Source organism: Prionailurus viverrinus, chromosome A3 (assembly GCF_022837055.1).
Source record: "Prionailurus viverrinus isolate Anna chromosome A3, UM_Priviv_1.0, whole genome shotgun sequence".
NCBI lineage: Eukaryota > Metazoa > Chordata > Mammalia > Carnivora > Felidae > Prionailurus > Prionailurus viverrinus.
Window position 1 is genome coordinate 93,883,240 of NC_062563.1, and position 20,120 is coordinate 93,903,359.

Sequence of the window (20,120 nt, forward strand, 5' to 3'; positions counted from 1 at the left end):
GTACTTAGGGCTGGGTTTATACAATGATGCTGTCAAAGAAGAAAGCATGACCAATAAAAGGGAAAAGAAAGGAGGCCAGTATAGAGCAGTGTGGAGGCCTTCTGTTGAAAGCAAGAGGAGTGTGATGTGAGAAGAATCTGTAAAGGCAGGGCCTTTCAGTGTTTTTAAGGTCATGTTAAGAGTTTTCATTTTCATTTTAAGAACAGGACTCCACTAAATTGCTTTAAATTAAGGAGAGGATGACATGATCAGCTTTCATTTTAAAAGATACACCACTGTGCAGTGTAGAGAATAAATCCAATGGAGCAACGGATCATTTAGAGAGACTAAACAGGACAAGAAAGGTGGCACTCAAGAGATACTTAAAAAGCAAAATCAGGGGCGCCTGGGTGGCTCAGTCAGTTGAGCGTCCGACTTCAGCTCAGGTCACGATCTCACGGTTCGTGAGTTTGAGCCCTGCGTCAGGCTCTGGGCTGATGGCTCAGAGCCTGGAGCCTGCTTCCGATTCTGTGTCTCCCTCTCTCTCTGCCCCTCCCCCATTCATGCTCTGTCTCTCTCTGTCTCAAAAATAAACATTAAAAAAAAATTTTTAAGGGGCGCCTGGGTGGCGCAGTCGGTTAAGCGTCCAACTTCAGCCAGGTCACGATCTCGCGGTCCGTGAGTTCGAGCCCCGCATCGGGCTCTGGGCTGATGGCTCAGAGCCTGGAGCCTGTTTCCGATTCTGTGTCTCCCTCTCTCTCTGCCCCTCCCCCGTTCATGCTCTGTCTCTCTCTGTCCCAAAAATAAAAATAAACGTTGAAAAAAAAATTTTTTTAAAAAAAGCAAAATCAACAGGACTTCATGATGGATTTTTTATGGAGTGTAATGGTGAGGATGGGGTCAAGTATGATTCCTTTGATTCTGACTTGCAGAAATGGATAGTTTCATTCACAAGACAAGGACCACTGAAAGAAAAACTGGCTTGGAAGGAAAGACCATGGTTTGGTTTGAAAATGGGTTACAGGATCATATATATGAATTCAGATGTCAAGTAGAAAATGTTTATACATGTGGGGAACTTAGAAGAGGTCAAGCAATAAATAACTTTATTAGTAAAAATAATGGTAATATATGCTGTATATCTGAATGTGATCATTCAGAGAGAAAAAAACAGAGTGAAGGATGGAGAGGGAGAAAATGAATGAACACAGGGGATTGGAGAAAGTGTGAGGATGAAGCCATAAGGGAATATATTTAGTTTACAAAGAGGATATAAAAAAGGAACATTATAAAATGGAAAAGGAATGGCCCCACATAGAATTCCAAAGAGAACATCTGAAGAAGAAAGAAAAGACCAAGTGTTGAACATTAAGATATCGAGGTAAAGCAAAGAAAAACAGTCATCACATTTAGTGTTCATGAAGTCAGTGGCAAACTTAGCAAGAGCTGTTTTGATGGCTTCAGCTCTGATGACAGATTATAACAGGTTGGAGAACTAAATGATGAGGAAAGGCAGAGTTGGGTAGAGTCTTTTAGAAACATTTTCTGTGAAGAGGAATAAGATAGAGCAATAGAGGAGGAAGATACCACATAAGGAGGGAATTCTACACAGTTTATTTTGAGGGGTAAGACCCCAGTGTCTTTAAAAACCTATGGCCATGATCTAGATTAGGAGTCAGTGAACTGTAAAATATGAGTTAAATCCAGCATGATGCCTGTTTTTGTAAAAAATGTTTTATTGGAACACAGATGTGACCTTCCTTTACATATTTTCTGTGGTTGTTTTCATGCTACAATGACAGAGTTAAGTAGCTGTGACAGAGAGCATAAGGCCCACAAAGCCTAAAATATTTACTATCTGGTCCTTTACAGAAATACTTTTCTGACCCCTGATTAGAATAAAGAAATAATTTGGCCTTAACGATCAGGTAAAATTACTTAGGATGCTAGGGTGTGCTGGTGGAGGCATTCATTCAGAGGTCAGGTTATACCTTAGAAAATGGAACAGTAATAGAATTCCTTATAATTTGAAGGTGATTCTCCTCCAAATTCTTTTAAAATTATTAATAAAGCTGAAAATCTTTAGCAATTAACAAAATAAACAGAATATATAAAAAATCAGATTAAATAAGTTTTATCTTTAAGGAATTGATATTCTTAAGGAAAAAGTGCACCTAATATCTAATGATCTAATGGTTTGATTCTGGGTTATAGGAGTATAGAGTGAAAAAACTCACCTGCCTCGTTTACAATTTCTAGTACAGTGGTCCACAGAGACTGAAGGAAAAAATACATGACTAGAGAAGTTGCCTAAGCCTAAAAAATTATTACATAAAATAAAAATCATTATATATGTTAAATTTTTAATGATATTAGTATTTTTCTAGGAAACTGTAATTCAACATTCTGATTCAAGGACAGCAAAAGGTGAACAAATCTGAGTAAAATGTATAATGTTTTCTCATTATTATATCCACAAAGGGACAATACCAAGGGGTTTTCATTGGCTGTTTTTCAAGTTTCAAGGAAGAGATAATACCTGTATTATTTTAACCATCTCAGAGCTAGAAAAAAGATATTAATAAATATAACTCAACTTTTGATAAAGAGAGAATATTGGCCCTCCTCCCTAATTAAGAGAAATTTAAAAATTGCAAAGAAAATAAAAGTAAATTCAATCAGAGGTGATCTAAGAAGAATGTTATGAAAAAAACTACCATAATTAATTCCAGAAATGTAAATAACATTTTAAAGTAGGAAATAAAATATATAATTCATAAAATCAATAAAAGTGAGAGGGAAAGATATGCCGTACAAAGAGAAAAAAAAACACAATTCCAAAAAGTCATTTAGTAAAATTGAATGTCCATCCTGATAAATACGTATTTTGTAATGATACTATAGGTATAATGATGTGATAAATAATTTTTACCTAAAACAAAGTATTGCATCTGCTATTGTAAACACAAGCACTGAGCCCAGTATTAACGCCTACTAGTGAAAGTAAACAATACATTTTTGTAGAATAGACAAGTGAATGAATATAGAGTTGATAAAATGGACAAAAACAGAAAAGGCAGTCCCATCAAAATAAGGAACAAAAATATTGCTTAAAATCACTGTAATTGTTTGATATTATTCTAGAAGATTTAGTCAATACAAATAGAAAACAAAGAAATGTTAACTATGAGAAAGTTAACAATTTTGTATTTTATAAACTTATTTTTGAACTAGAAATTTCAAAAAGAAATCAACTTAGTCTCCTGAAATTAATTGATTTTGTAAATATGTTGATAATAATTTTTATGCATCTATACACTTAGGATCTTATATATGCATTAGAAATTTAAAATAAAGCAAATCAACTCATCATTATTGGGGACACAAAAGACAGGTAATGCAAATTGAGTTCTATGTCATTTTTATGCTATCCATAACATTTCCTTTGACAAGTGTAGAGATTTCAATTATTTCCAATTTGATTCATAGATCCACATAATGACAGTCAAAATACTGTGTGTGTGTGCGTGTGCACATGTGCATGCATGTGTGTGTGTGTGTGTGTGTTCCAGAAGGAGAAGATTAAAAAGAGGGAGAAGGAGGAAGAGACACATGCAAAATTTTATTTCAAATGAAAATAGCAAGAAATAACCAAGACAGTTTTTAAAAATCTATATGGAATTTAGAAGAAGACACCTTTATAATCTAAAATGTATCTTAAAACCATATTAAGGTAAAAATATGTTTTTGATACAAGAATAGAGAATAGATCCATGGCAAAATCTAGAAACCAGACATGAATATATAGTTTTACATTAATGTTATGTGAAACACAGTGACAAAATCATAATTCTTTAATGAGGAAAAAACAAGTTCAGACTATATTTCACATTATATTCTAATAGATATTTTAGGTAGATTAAAGAATTAAATATAAAAATATACCTACAGAGGAAATGATCAAAACATAGTGAATATTTACCTACATAAAGGATGGGAAAGGCCTTTCTAAAAATAAAAGCAATGTAAGAGAACATAATGAAAACTACTGTTGACCTCATGGACTATTCATACATCCTATTTCAAAATAAGAAATCCAATAACACAATACTGCACACAAAAAAAATCCTAATGCACTAAGTTAAAAATGTAAATATTAAACACCAAAATATAATGTGTCAATTTGTTTAATAAAAGATAATAAATAATGTTGGTGTATATGTAGGGAAAATGTTAAATCTTATACAATGGATGTGTTAACACAAATAGGTATATTTTTTGAGGGAATAGTGTAGTAGGATGAATTAAGGAGTTTAAAGTTTTCATTCTTTTGGCTATGTATTTTCTCTTCAAGGAATTTACCTAAAGGAAGAGGTCACTGAAGAACTATCCTAACAGTGAAACGACTCAGCATAAATGTCCAACAAAAAAGAAGGTGTAAGTAAATGAGTTTCAAAATACAGTATTTTTAAAAGTGATTCTATCCATCACAAAATCTGAACTTTAAAGTAACATATATCTATACATAGTTTTCAATAACAAATTAACTTTATGAACTCTCACATACGTTACCTGTGCACATAATAGAAGTGAAATAGCAAAATTTTTAGTGTTATCACTGCATAGTGAAAATTGTTGACAACTGTTTTATTTTTGTAAATAACCTGTTTTCAACATCTTCTAAAGAAGCATTCATGTATAATTAGAAAATAATGGAAAATAAATAAAATACATCAGGTTAATGTACAAAACTGTACCTGTTCATATTTCAAAGCAATATTTATCTAATAATTGGTATCTATAAAATAGAAATATTCTGAGAGAGCATTGATTACATAATATATTTGCACATGTAATTAGTCACCATGTTCCAATAAATTTTCAGTACGAAATGCAATGTGAAAGAGAATGGATAGTATTGTCTATCTAGGCCATGATCTTTGCCAATCTTCATGTTTTGGTGGAGAGTTGTATATACATTTTCAAGAAAGATGGTATGCCAAAATTAAAGGAGCATAAAGTTGGAATACTGATTTAAACTAATTTATCATCCAGTCATTTGAGAAAACACAGACCATGAGTGGACAGAAAGTCAAGAGAGATTAATATTTGTAAAATATTAAAAATTTATATTTATGATAGCATTCTTTCATCTTTCAGTTTTCAAGATTGGCATCTAAGCAGTGATGCTCAAAAATAAAAACAATAAAAAAATCTGGTCAGAGTTCTCTAGACTACCTGGCAACTGGGGAGGGAAATTTGGGAAGAGTAAGGTCAGGGCTAATGACTCTCTGGTCACTCTTTGCTGCAGGTCAAAATCACAGTGGGAATAGCTACCATATAACTGGCATTCCTATTTCAATGGGAAAGATGCAATCCCCAGGTGGTATGGGCCTGTCAGCACTTAATTGCCAAAGACAAGATAGACGTAGTTACCGTAAGAGACAGTAAAGTCAAAGCAGCAATCAAATAATTTGACTCAAGAGACCCATGGTGTGGTCTTTTTGATCATGGTGTCCCTAGGAAAAAAGTACATGAGTACTAATTCTTACTTGATCTGTATAAGTAGGCCAGATCTAGGTCAAGTGAACAGAAGTATACCATGAATCACCAAAATAGAGTGTCAGGGCACCATAATCAATTCCCAGACTTGAGTCAATTTAAGACCAAGAAACATTTGAATGAAAGGTCAGATCCCACTGAGGAAAAGACAGAGCTACAGTGTCAAATGTATACTCTTAATCTTTTTTCCATCCTTTCCCAAAGGGACATATAGCTATTTACCAAAGTGACTGTGCATTGGGTTAAGTGATATAATCAGGTTTGGGGGCTTACTGAACATTGACTTGGAAGTGACACTAATTCCTGCATCCCCTAAACATCACTGTGGTCCCAGAGTTAGATTAGGGGCTCATGGTGATCGATGGAATTTTAGCTCAGGTCCATTTCATAGTGGGTCTAGTAGGTCCAGTGGGTCCATGGCCCCATTCTATAGTTATGTGCCTAGTTCCTGAATACATCATTGGAAGAGACACTTAATGACTGGAAGAATCCTCATTTTGAAATAATACTGCCTTTGCAATCACAAGGAAAATAACTTATCGTCTTCTCCAGAAAAGATAATTTTTTTTCTTTTGTCTGTAGGGTATTTTTTTTGTTGTTAAGGACCTGTACTAGTAGTGCCCTCTATTTCACAGCATACAACATTATCACAGGAGGTATTCCATGGGGAAACTTAAAATATAAATATACTTCACATTAAAATATATTATTACAAGGATGGGGACAAAAATAGGATGTAAGAATCTATTTATGCAAAAATAAGAGCTCATATTATCCTCAACCAAAATAAATACTTACACACATCAGAGCATTAAATATTATATTTTTGCTAGAGAAATACCAGTTTTTAAAAATACATATTAACTTGTTATTCATAAACAATTTGGAGAAATGAAAACTGCCTCCACTTATTAAGAAAATGAACTGAAGGGTAAACTCGATCAGAATGGAAATTTGTAAGTTGTTTCTATAACCCATTTCTTCCTTAGAGTTAATACTAATAAAAGAAGTATAAGTGCTACTGTCTTTGAAACATGAATAAAATGTTCAGCCAAGGGAGTATTTTACAAATCCTGAGGTATTATTTATATATTAGCGTGTCTGGTACCCAAACTAAATTACAGCTCAGACAAGGGACTGAAAGGTCAGGTTTATTATTCACTTTAGTAAAAATGTAACCACAACACTTGTTTCTACATCAGGGAGTATTATAACCATCATTATAACTAATAATAACAATGAAAATAATACAGCTACAATGTATTTTGCATTTTTCAGTAGACAGTAGGGCTTATGGCTAATAATCATTTATATTTACACTGAAGCTTTTTATGGAGGAGTTCAGAGTGGTTTTTGAATAGTAGCTCATTAATCATTTCAACAAGTTAGTTGGAAAGTTATTATCCCAGTTCAATAGATGGAAAAATTATATCACAGAAAGGTCAGATACATATTTACTTGTCCAATATTACAGAAGTAAAGTGAGTGAGTTTCAAGTCTCTCAGGCCTTTTTTTCACCCTTTGATCTAACCACTGGACCAATGCAATTTTGGTTCATACTATGGTTTGACCATCAACCTAAAGTACTTGAAGGCTGACCTTTCTGCTATCACTTTTACAGACCTATAAACACAGAAGAAAATAACAATTTTTCATCTGTGGAGATCATACTAAAAAAGACTCAGACACAATTAATTTCTATTTCTTTCTTTTTTAAGTCTTATTAGAAACATACAACAATGTTGGTGTCAATTTAAAATTGTAAATACCAAAAACTTAATAGTGTAATGCATCATAATTAAATTTATGCCGAAACAGACAAGCAATATTTTCAGGGCTTCATGTGAACATAAATGTATTTAATAAGAGTTACTTAAAGGAAACAGGAAATCAACTTTTTATAATTCTCACCCCCCACAAATAATTAGATCACTAGGAAAAAATGAAAGAACATATGTTTCAGTAAATGTGACTTGAGGGACGAGGGAGGAATTAAAAACAAGCACAGAATTTAAATTCAAATACTGTTTCTTATTTGTCTTAATAACCAGTGTAATTTCAATGCCTTATCTGATATTTAAAGATAGCAAAACAAAATTGTTATCCTTAAAATGAAAATATACCGTGAATATGAATTAAATAGATTATTGAATTTCTAAAATAGAATAATTTCAATTATTTTTCCTCTGTCTATATCATTTGCTACTCCAAAATTAGTGTCTATAAAGTTTTGCATTAACCTTGAAAATGATCCGAAAATGGAATAAATTCATAACCCTGCACATTCCTATTTAGAAGAACCTATTTGCTTATGAGATCCTAAAAAAGAGTGAGTTTTCTTAAACAAATCTATCTATAATCACTGTAGCTTGTCTGCTTTGAATATTTATATATACTATAAAGTTTTTTTTTAAGTTTTAAACTCAATAAGATTTGAAGATTTCAACCACTGGAATAGTAAGTAAAAATGACAATTATAAATGAAATTTTGTTTGAATATTATAGTTACTGCATTTATCTTAAATATTTCCTTCAAAACCAATGTGATAAAAATGTTTAATGTGCCTTATTTCCTTCTACTAGAAGAATTTACGTTAAAAAATCATTAAAGAAAAAAAAAAGATGGCCATTCTTGCTAGGTTTAATGATTCTATCTGTACCCTTCTGAGGTCTGAGAATTGAGTAAACATATAAAAAACTGAAGTAAAGAAGAGAACTTTCCAAGAGATGGTGGTATGGACATTCTAAAATTCAGAAAACAATCATGCTAAAATTGAGACAGTGACAGAAGACACAAAATTATCTCAATGTCTTTACATTTTTTAATATCCCCCAAATATTTACTTTTGAGGCAATTCATGTGAATTGGACAAGTCAGTAAAGAACAGGGTTTATTAAAAGGTGTAATATATATTACTTTAATATCTGCAATATACATTTTAGCATTTTAGAAATATTTATATGAAATATGTGGGTGTTTAATTGCAATGGTTATTTAAATACACTTTTATTTCAAGGTTACTTTTGTACTTATATGTAAGAATACCATTTATATAATATTAAATATAAAAGTCTCACTTCCATGTACAAACAATAATGCTTAATATCATAATCGTATTTAGTATGCATGTATTTACTACTCATATGATACCCAGGCATTAATCTTTGTTCAATGTTTCCCTCTCAGTTAAACTTATTAATAATTTTTGGACATGATTTTTTTCTGATTTTTAAAAAATATTTTCATGATGACCTTAACCTTTTATTAATGCATACAAGCTTTGCTGTCCTTCCATTCCCAAACCTTAGGTTTACAAGTATTATATAATATCTGACATAAGTCAAACATCTTACTCTTAAAAAACAATTTTCCCACATCTACATTTGTTTAAACCTTAATTTCTCTTAACAATGAAAGCACTATTTTCTGAACTATTTAGCAGGAGTATGAATCATAGCCTTTGCATATATTGAGGAGTTTCAAACATACTTGAAGCAGTTTATTTAAAAGCCAGTGATTTTGATGCCACAGGAAATTCTGTGCTTCGCAACTTTCCTTAATGTACAGTTAAATTTTTAATGGCTTATGGAGTGCCTAAGAAAAATACCCTCATAATTTATCTTTCATTTTAAGAATATTGAGATTTTATTAAATTGACCTCACGGATGATGCTTCTTTCGGTACTATAAAAAGCAATTTTAATTTTTAAAATATATTTAACATCACTTTCATGCTCTTCACTGCTCCAAAGACACACCAATTTTTCAAAACTCCCAGTGTCTGATGATATACAGGTTGCCAGTGTACCACTTTGATTTAGTGATTCAGGAAACTCTAGAGACCTGAAAATTTTGATGAGTCACCACATCCTCAATGCTAATATTACCAAGCAACTTCCAATGCATAAAGTTATCTATAAATGTAATTCCTGAGAACTAGGATGACTAGATTTTATACAATATAAAAAAATCCCAAGAAGAAAAACTCTGAAATCATATGAATATTACTGAGGTGTCTCAAAAGATGTACATTCCTAAGACCACAGTCAGACGTTTTCAGCTTGGAATCTTATTAAAACTTTGTCCATGAGGTGCTAATAAAAACTTATTCTAAAAAAGGTAATTGGACCCTTTATCCTCAGTTTAAAATCTCTCCTAAATTAATCATGTCAGGCATTTTTGGAAGCTGTCATTCCTCACCATTGCCATTTGCAGATTCTACTAAAAACTCTTTTCACATTGATTTTAATTGAATCAAACTCAAGACAACAGATATTTTTAATAAACAGTCATATTTAAATGCTTTCAAAATAACCAGTTACTTGCCAGAATTTGAAAGATACATAAATCTGCGTGTGTGCTTGCATGCATGTTATGTGTACCCATGCGTGTGTGTTACATATGTTCTCCTTAAGCATAAAGGAAATTATAATGTTCCTCACCTGAGCATGCCGTTTGTTTTTTTGTTTTTTTTTTTTAACTCAAAATTTCTTTCATTTCTCATTGACAATGAATACCAATAGCTCACTTTTCCTCTAGATCCCATCTGGCTTTTGCAGTCCTGGGAATGCCCACAGAGTTTACAAAGTTTACTAGCCTGAGCAAAGCTTTGAATTGGGATATATTGTGCTCATCGCATATACTCATTTAGTGATGGGTCACAGAGAAACTAGTGACAAGCCCAAAGTCACACCAAAAACGGCAATGTGTAGTTTAAATTCTGCTTTTTGAAAGAAAGAGAACATTAAGAAAGACGGTATCTAGACAGGAGATACCTACAATTTTAGAGAGTTTTAAACATTTACCTTAAGAAGTATGTTCCTAACAAATTCTGATAACTAGAACCCAAGTTTCTTTCAAATGTCCAAAATACAGAAGAATTTTAATGGAAATATTCTGTCTCTCTGTACATGAACACATACACATGCATATATACAAACACATACACACACACACACATACACACATAGATATAATTTAAGTAGCTTTACAAAGTAAAGTTTCAATTATAACATTCTGACATAGCACAGTGGGAGTCAGCCCCCAAATGAAGTTTATTTTCTACAGTTTTGTATTGGTAAGGTGTAAATTAAACTCAAGGATATTGGACTTCCATCACTTAGAATCCTCTTTGAACATATTATGCTTTTTAGTTCTCATAAATTTACTTAGTATCTTTAAAATGTCAATATCTAAAGTGTAGAAAGAAGTTAATAATCCCTCCTAAATCAATAGTTTGGACCTGACATAATATATTCAATAAATATAAACTGTTAGAAATGGTCTATACCACCCACTGCATAGCAGTGAAAGAAATAAAGTAAGCCCAATTGCAACCATTATATTTTACTTGATTTTGAAGAGTTATAACTAAAATATCAAATATCTGGAAAATACATATCTAGTGTCACCTATAGTCTCATTTTCCTAATGACAGCACTCTTAGCATTATAGGATCATTAAACTTTATATTTCAATTAGTTAACTTTTAAAATACTTGGAATGGAGAATTTCTTTAGAGACCGCTTTCATTTATTCATTCATGTTAAGGTTTTACCAATTTCATTTTTTTTTTAATTCACAAGACAAACTTGAAGTGTTCTCTCTTCTCCCATACTCACAATAGTTTTATAAAGGTCCTTGCTAATTTCAGTTAATACAACATATCCTAGAAAAAAACAGGTGTTCAAAATTGTTCTGTATAATTATCAAGTAAAATTTTGGTATGCAAAATAAAGTACCTTCATAATTCTTGTAATATTTTTAATGAGATAAAGCTATGCAAAGCACTACAAACTATTTTCAAAAGTACCTATTTGCAATTTTCTCTTTTAATAACACCTTACTAAGCTTCAGGCAAAGCTGTATCCTTCTGGCTTGAAGTACTCCTTTCAGAGCACATATTGAGGAGAGACAAATTAAATGATTCAGTTCAACCAAGCACACTGCTCCACTCAAAGTATGATGATTGAGATGTATGTATCTATTAGAATTGTGCCATATATCATATTAATTATTCACTACTATCTACTCTATTCTTCTTTTATAGATATAAGAGAGTTTTACTGCCTAAGGTATTATAATATCCTTCTTCAATGTATTAAGCTAGAATGTGCATGTGGACTTTTCAAAAATTAAAACTTATAAAGAATAGAGCCAAAGTTATTCACTTATTGAACTGCATGCTATATTTTATATTTGTATGTTAACTCAGAGACACCATTCTAATCAGAGATCTTAATATTTTTATTTTCTTCTTAAAAGAAATAGACAAAACGGGTATTTTAACTATATTTAGATCACAATAACTAAATATAACAGGTGTATAAGTGGAAGTTTCAATTTAATGCAGTTTGTTTTCAAGGCACTTAGTGCTAAGTTTTCTAGTAAGTATTTATGGCTTTATTGGGTAGAGTTTGGTGTTCTGAATTAAAAAAAAGACTACCTCACAAAATTGTATTGTAAATATATTGATTCTTTATTTTTCTAAGCTATTGATATGTGAGGTTTATAAAAGCAACAGCAGACTATAACTCGGCACACCTCTATAGTCCTAAAAGAATTGGACAAATCACTCCTCTCTCTTGGCTTCATTCTGTAGAGAAATTTTCTCAACAGGAGAAATTTTACTCCATAGTGACAAAGACATAAGGGGAAATTATGGTTCTCACCACACTTTCTAAGAATTTGCTTTTTCTCATTTCTTATAACTGTTCTCATTTCTTATAACTCATTTCTACAACTGTAGTAGACTGACTATCCTGTCAAAAGGGGGGAGTGGTGGCTGAAATGTTTGTATGTGTTTGTGTTGGAAAACAGGTTAATATTCACTCAAATGCAGCTTCATTAGACCCTGTGAGTTAATGGTCTTAAATGCATAACCTACCATTTCCCATGTTTTAGGGCACGGAGAGTTTGATCTACTTCAGCAGAGTTGCCACTTCAACTTTCTTCATTACAACACTTAATTATGTACTTCATTATTTAATATGTCTTAACACCACATTCAACTCCAACAGTGCCACTGCAATTTCATGACCGTAAACTCCCCTCTACCTAATACACATAGTATCAAAATGTGATTTGAAACACTCATGTTTTTATGGAATAAAACATGTTTTTATTTCGTTCTAATCATGGTAAAGTCAAGGGTCTTTAAAAGAATAATCTCTGGAATTTAAGAACTCAGGAAAAGCTTTAGAAATCACTATACTCAAGTCCTAGTTCTTTAAGAATCTTTCTTCTTTCTTGGTGATTATAATAAATAAAAATCACCTCTCTACTACAAAAGTCCAGAGAAAATGAATGAATGGACTTGGATTCTCCTTTCTCTTTTGTACTACTATGCTTTAAGAGGATCTCAAAATACAAAGAGAATCTAGAATAAAACTGGATGAACTTGTTTTACTAATGTTCATGTACACTGTATAAATGTCAGCCTGCAATAAAATCATCAAGTCTTGTTAGGACTCATATAAAATATCTTATTCTCCTTAATTTTTAAGGTTAATTGTTTAGGCAGGTTTCTTTCAGGGATGTTTTACTGGGATTACTATTCTTATTTTCAATCATACACAAAAAGGAGAAAATGAACTCTGTGAAAAATAGTTCAGTATTCCAAATTCTACTCAGTTGGAGAATATTTCAAACTCAGTGCTTTGTCTGAAAACGTTTCCCTCAGCATCTGCCTTTAGAACTATGGAAACTTTGGGTATATATTATCATAGAGCAAACTATTTGTTCCAACTGTTATAACTAGTAATAAAAAGGGGAAAATACTCATTAAATACTCATTTAAACTTTCCTTTGAACAACAAATCATCTAAAATTAGATATTAAGACAACATTGTGCCAGAACTTACTTTCTCTCTTTGCTACTCTATTCCAGCAACAAGGCCTTGGCAGTCATGATCTTTGTACTTTTTGATCAACTTTACCAAGCAAAGAATAATTTGCATCCAGTACTACTTATCAACAAGTTGGAAATCTGTGACTATTTTCTATACATAAGCAAGTTACTGTAAGTAATCTTTAAAATTAAATAATCAGAAACTGGATCCAAACTTCAATCTCATGAAAATGAAAATAAGGTAACATGGAATGCCTTCATTTGAAGCTAATGTTACAATAAGGGAAAATACCCAGAACTCAAATCTCTCTCTTTTTATTTGTAAATATTTGCATCACTTAGTTTTGGATAAGTTTCACAAGAATATACATGATTTTTGTTGGGGATGACAGCAACATTGACAAACAGTCCCTGTTATGCCTGTCATTATATTATTGCTAAATCATCCACAATATCAGGACCTGATTTTAGTTACCAGGGACATAGCCAAAACATGGAACTTAAGTTTCATTCTGATTACATACAAATAGCCAGCACTTAAGAAAACCTATGAAAAGTGATCTATGTCCAGTAATTAAAAAAAAAAAAAAAAAAAAAAAAAAAAGGAAGGCAGGAAGGAAGGAAAGAAGAAAGAAAAACATCTTTAAAAGCCTAATACAATTACACAGTAGGCCTCTGACATTCTCTATGCTGGTATAATAACTAAATGGCAAATAACACGGAAAGTTATCCCTGTGAGATCCCTGTTGCATGCTTTAATTATAACTAAAAATTTACAACAAAATCAACCCTTGGGTAAATTGCTCTTTGGTTTAAATCTTCATTACCTCCTGGAATTTTGGTAAAATCACTTTGTTTTTAAATTAAGCTGGTCTCTCCTTCTTTACTCCATTACAGAAGTCAAACAACAAGAACCAGACGTTAATTTTAGAATGAAAAAGTTTTGTGTGTATGTGTGTTTGTAAGTCCAACCTCTGTATACAAACTGTTAAAAAAAAAAAAAACAGATGTTTTAACATAGTGCTTTATTCCAACTTAATCTCATCCTTGAATGAACTTCCTTCAAGTTTCAACCATTTAAAAAAAAATAAAGAAAACAGTCAATTTCCTGGTGGTTGTAATTTAATTAAGTAACCTTTCACACTGAGCAAAAACCCAAAAGCAAAAGGGTCATTAATCTTTCTAGTGATTAGAGACACCTCTAGGGCTTCAAACATTTACCTCTCCTTCCCCGCAGCAGAAATGCTTTTAGGAGGATCATGGTTCATACCTCGCATTCCCTGGAGCCAGAGATGGTATATGTGCAGGGCCCAGATCCATTAACGGATATATCCATGGTCTCAGAGTTTGTAGGCTTGTAGTCCACATAATACTCCTGTAAAGGGGAATTCATTTGTCTTTCAGACTCTCTGGTCTTTTTCCGCCGCCGCTTCATAAGAGAATGTTGCTGAAGTTGTTTCATGCTGGCTGGGTAGCGTTTCCAAGACACATAGATTACCAAGAGGATCATGGCCACTGAGAGAAACAGAGCCACACTCCCTGCAATAATTTTGTGAAAGGAAACATGCTCATACTCTTGCTCTGTGCCAGGAATCTGAAACCCTGGGGAAGGGCTTGGTGTTTCAAGGGTGGGCTGGGTGGGGTCAGATTTGGAAAATGTAGGTTTAGGGATAATCAGAGGCTTCTGGGGTGTTTGGGGTACCAGGTGTGATTTTTCTGTGTTGACCACCTGAACTTCAGAGCAGATATTATAGGTTTCCACTGCATCACTAACCTTCTCCCCCTGGATATGCTTAGGTCCTGCACATATCATGGTGCTTTCCTTATTTCCTTTGAAATTCTTAAGCCAATAAAATAGAGGACAAATGCTCCGACTGCATTCCCACATATTTCCAGACAAAGTGATGGATATTAATGATATCCACGCATTGACAGTTTCCTGTGAGATGTTGGTAAGCTTGTTGGAATCCAAATTCAATTTTTGCAAATTGGGTAGACATTTAAATGTGCCCGGCTCAATTCCTTGGATGTCATTCCCTGATAAATCCAAGTTGTGTAAGGAACTCCAAGTCCATGTCAAGCCTTGGCTAATGGAACGAATCCTGTTCCACTGTAAGTAAATTGAACGGAGATTGAAGAGACGTGGAAAATGAGCAAAATTGATCTTGGAAAACTGATTGTGCTCCAAGTGGAGCTCCTTCAACTTCAAGAGGCCAGCAAAAGCATTTCGGGACAAGCTTCGAAGACGATTATAACCCAAATCCAGAAAGTCAAGATTTCGACAGTCTTGAAACACTCTTATCGGCACAGTCTTTAATGAGTTAGATCTCAAGTGCAAAATGATGAGTTTCCGAAGACCTTTAAATTGTTCCGATTGCAATGTCTGAAGTTTATTGTAGGAGAGATCCAGATTGCGGAGATTGGGAACTGGGTGAAATGTTTTATTGTGCAGATAGGTAATTTTGTTGGAGCTTAGAATTAATTCTTTCAGTCTACGGATCCCTTGAAAGGCATCTTCATCCACTGAGCTAATGTAATTATGGTCAAGATAAAGCCATATAAGCTGGTTAAGGCCAGCAAACTGATTGGATTTGAGTTTCTGAATGCTGTTGAACCTTAATGATAAGCCTTGTGACCCTCCAGAAATGTTCTCAGGGATATCTGCGAAAGCATGAGACTCACAGTATACAATTTTGCCATCACATCTGCAGTTCTTTGGGCAAGCTCTCTGAGCCCCCGTGAGCATAACAAGCAGCAGTGTAGGAAGTAGCACTAGCACCACACGCATGCCTCTCAGCTGCGTAATTAAACGGAAACCTACAATATTAAAAAGAAGACAAATGCACATTGTAAAGCTATTAATATAAATCACCGCCAGCTTACCGATATCAGGGGCATTCCATCTAGTGCAGTCATGGGACAGTTGATTTAAGAACAATGTATTCAACATCTGAAGTCTTATTTTCTTCAGTGTTGCATGTTTGCTATTCAGGTTTCCTTCTTTCTTCCTTGATTTTCAAATCACCACAGTGCCGTGGAACTAAGAAAATCTTTCCCGAGTTTCAGGAGTTCATACAGTCATCAACACTGAAAAGCACACAGCCTGTCTTATCACTTAACGCCAACATTTTAATAACAATAATATTTGGGTAGTCATTCTGTTGAACATCAGCACCAAAATGAAGAGTACCGAGTCTTCCGGTAATGGCAAAACTGTGACTTAGAAAACCCTGTACTTGGACATCTTTCCTAGTTGAGCAAACAGACTTTGATTTGACAAAAGAGGTTCAGTAAGCTGTCAAGGTAACCCAAGTTTGCCCTGCCTGAAACTGTATCCTTATTGCATAATGGAATAACAATACATGAGCTCTGAACAACTGGCATTGGGACTAGTATGGGCAACCAGTGAAGCATGGTATGAAGACTACTAACAGTGTGAGGTACTCTCAACGTGTTAATAAGCATATATGCTCTCAGCATTCAGGAGGACCTGCCTACTGTGGCTCTCTTGCCCAGCAATAGATACATCAGCCCAGAGCCCTAACTACTGATAACACAGAACATGTCAAAGTTAAGATTGTCAAATTCTTATTAAATATTTGCATAAAATGAAAAATAATTTTGTGTAGTATTAGTTTTGCTGTTATTTTTAACATAGTTGCTTTTGCAAATTTGGGGAAAAAACAAGAAGAGAAGCAATAGACTACTACCCCCCATTTCCAAACCGACCTGCTCAAATTTCTCAGACTTTTTTTTTCCTCCCCTACCTCCATTAACTTCCAAAAACCTGCAAAGTTGCAATGTATTGGCACTTGTGCTGCATTTCCAAGTCATAGCATGTTAAGGGACTTCTTTCCTCTGTCAACAGTAGATTTATTATTTCTTAGCGGTAAGGGGGGGGAACCCTGTGTGCTGCAGTTTCTTTATTTATCTTAAATATTCATATTTTAAGCAAGAGGCAATCAGCCAAACCTCTAATTAAAAAGCTCTCCTTCCTTCACTCAACCAGGTTTTTGTTTTGTTTTGTTTTTTTTTAATTTGAAACCCGATCTTGCTCTCTGTCCTTTTGCCAGTTACAATCTCATTGAAATACATTCCAGCTCTTCCAGACAGGGGAAAGGGGGGAAAAAAGCCAGTCACACTTGAAAAAATAAGACTGGCAAATGACTGCTGGAAATTTGGAAGCTGTGTTTAGGATACAGCTTCAAAGATAAAACAAACCCTTGAGCGACCTCTGATAAAGTAACGACCCCACCCCTACACACACACAGTAAAGTGTTAACATTCTTCCTGACCGCGACCAGAAATACAAGCGTGGTTAATATTATCAAGAAATAGAAGCAAACACAATATTTATCTCAGGCTCAATTCCCAAGCTGTAGAAACGCATACAGAAGAGACAGTCTTAAAGATATTTCTCTAGAGTCTGTTTGAGTCCGTGTTATGCATTTACAGATTTAAAAAGAAAAAACTACTAAAAGGAAAATGATCTAAAAATATAATAGCAACTATACTGAGTCAACTGGCAAACTCAGAGGCTGCTGCTTTTTGCCTGTTTCCCCGTCTTTTATCAGCTAATGCCACGACTGAGAATAGGAAGCCAAGAGGATCAGCTTTGCTAAGAAGGAAACAACAAAAGTTCACTTACCCATCCTTTGTCATCCAAAAACGGTTCCCCCCTCTCTCAGCTTTCTTCTTATTTGGTCTCTCGTGCTGAAACCACCACCACCTTCATGACACAGTGCGGCTGTCATTCACACCATTCTGATCCCGCATGTGAGCTAGTAGCCCCATACAAACTTCCCCCGAGAGGACAGGCAAAAAATATATATACATATATGAAAAAAAAAATCAGCATGGGGTGGGATTGGGGGGGGGGGCAGGGAAAAGGAAGCCCGTGGGGGGGGGAGGGGGAGGGCCTCTAAGCTCTGAGGACCATTGTGTAATTCACCAGAGACCCATCAGCAGTAATTGGCAATCTGTGCAAAAAAGCTACAGCCCATTTCGAAGGTAACCAACTTCTCTGTAAAAAGAGAGGTGAAAAAAAAAAAAAGGGAAAAAAAAAGAAAATCTTCAGAATACCTGGCATTCCTTATTGTGCTGGCTTTTGCCATTCCCAGATAAAGCAATTCATCCTCTGGATTTTCAGTTCTTGAAGCAAGTAGGCCTCCTGTGCTGTATGAGACCCCAGTTTAAAAGCTATGCAGGCTAGGTTTATCCATTTAGCTGGTCAGGTTTAAAGTGTTTTGTAGCTGTGCTGAGAGGCAGCCCTTGTCTAATTCAGAAGGCTTTCCAGAGACTGATGATGCTCAGAGCTTGTTGGTGCTAATGCTTGAGTTTGTGATACACTGAGTGCCCTCCGCTGGAGAAAACAGATTGCACATTAAAGACGGGAACAAGTGAGCCTGTCAGTGGTGTGCAGCCTTCCCTCTCTCAGAAAGGGAAATTAAAGGCACAGGATCACTTTTTTTTTCTCTCCAATAATATATATATATTATGAAAGGGTTATGCCAAGGATTCCATTCAGTGATATTAACTAATAAGTAAAATACTGGCTAAATATTACCCAATTAGCAGTTTTTAAAAGTTCCCTGGGCCTTTTTTTTTCTTTGCACAGATCACAGATTTATTATCTTTTTTCAGCAGAAATTATTTGAGCTTTTTTGTTGTTGTTATTGCTGTCTGTTTATTTATTTATATTTTTTAAGCAAGTCACAGAGAGAAGCAATCTTAAGGGAAAAATATGATATCACTTTTAAAGATAGTTACTTAAAATTTTTAGATCTAATTTTTAAATTCCCAACTTTTGATCATTAAGTACACTATGCAATTTTGCACATCTTATTAAACAGTCTGGATCATTACTTTCTTGAAGTGTACGTTCTTAGTCTTAAAGTAGTTACCTTTAATACTCTATTAACAAATGTGCAGGTAACTAAGAGAAACTAAATGTTACTTAGATAAGAGTTTTATTCCAGAGTATAATTGACATCCTTGTGCAGTCACCATATTTTAAAGTTGTCTACATTCATAATGCATTTTTCGTGCAAGTTACTTATAATGTACAATTCCAGAAGAAAAAAAAAAGCATGTGAGTTCTGTATCACTGTTGTATTTCTCTAAAATTTGCCAAGTATCCTCACAATTAGGAAAGATGAAATGATGAAACACCTGCAATATATATTTTTAAAAGCCTGTGCTTTCCATCAACTTGCATTGGACTTTGAGAAAAAAAAATAATGATGCATCACCTTCCATTTTGTCTCTCCTCTTTACTTGTTTATTTCATAATCCTCCGGCAGAAGATTTTTGGAACAATCCAAAAGAATGAACTAATGTAACACGGAGAGAGACTGCTAGATGAGATTACTAACCAACTGCCAAAATATTAATAAGGAGGGCTTATCATATAAATAACATAAATAATTTGACTCAGATTTATGTGTAGGCAGTAACAGGCAATTTATCTAATTACTAAGATTTTTCAAGGAACAGAAAGAGATAATATGTCCCCCCAAATATATCCCTTTCTCATTAACTGATACTTGAATTTCTATTTTAAAAATGTATACTTTTGGCTTAAGGCTTAATACCTATTGAAATGCAAATGAACACCCAAAGAGGGAATTTTATTTGGTTAATGAAAAAGGTATACCTTTCTAAGGAAATAAACATAAATGATACACATATAATTTGTTCATAGTATAGTTTACATAGAAACAAACATCCT

At 33.8% G+C, this 20,120-nt stretch overlaps 1 protein-coding gene across 1 annotated transcript in view; it reads right to left on the reverse strand.

The window, feature by feature from the left end:
- The window catches only part of LRRTM4 (leucine rich repeat transmembrane neuronal 4), a 713,234-nt gene extending 695,113 nt beyond the window's left edge, over positions 1 to 18,121 (reverse strand). Inside the window, exons 1-2 of the mRNA XM_047853570.1 lie at positions 18,039 to 18,121; positions 14,661 to 16,207 (exon numbers count right to left, since the gene is read on the reverse strand). Of these exons, the coding sequence (XP_047709526.1) occupies positions 14,661 to 16,207; positions 18,039 to 18,042 (1,551 nt within the window). The 5' untranslated portion in view covers positions 18,043 to 18,121. The remainder of the gene's footprint in view (positions 1 to 14,660; positions 16,208 to 18,038) is intronic.
- Between the last annotated feature and the right edge of the window lie 1,999 nt (positions 18,122 to 20,120).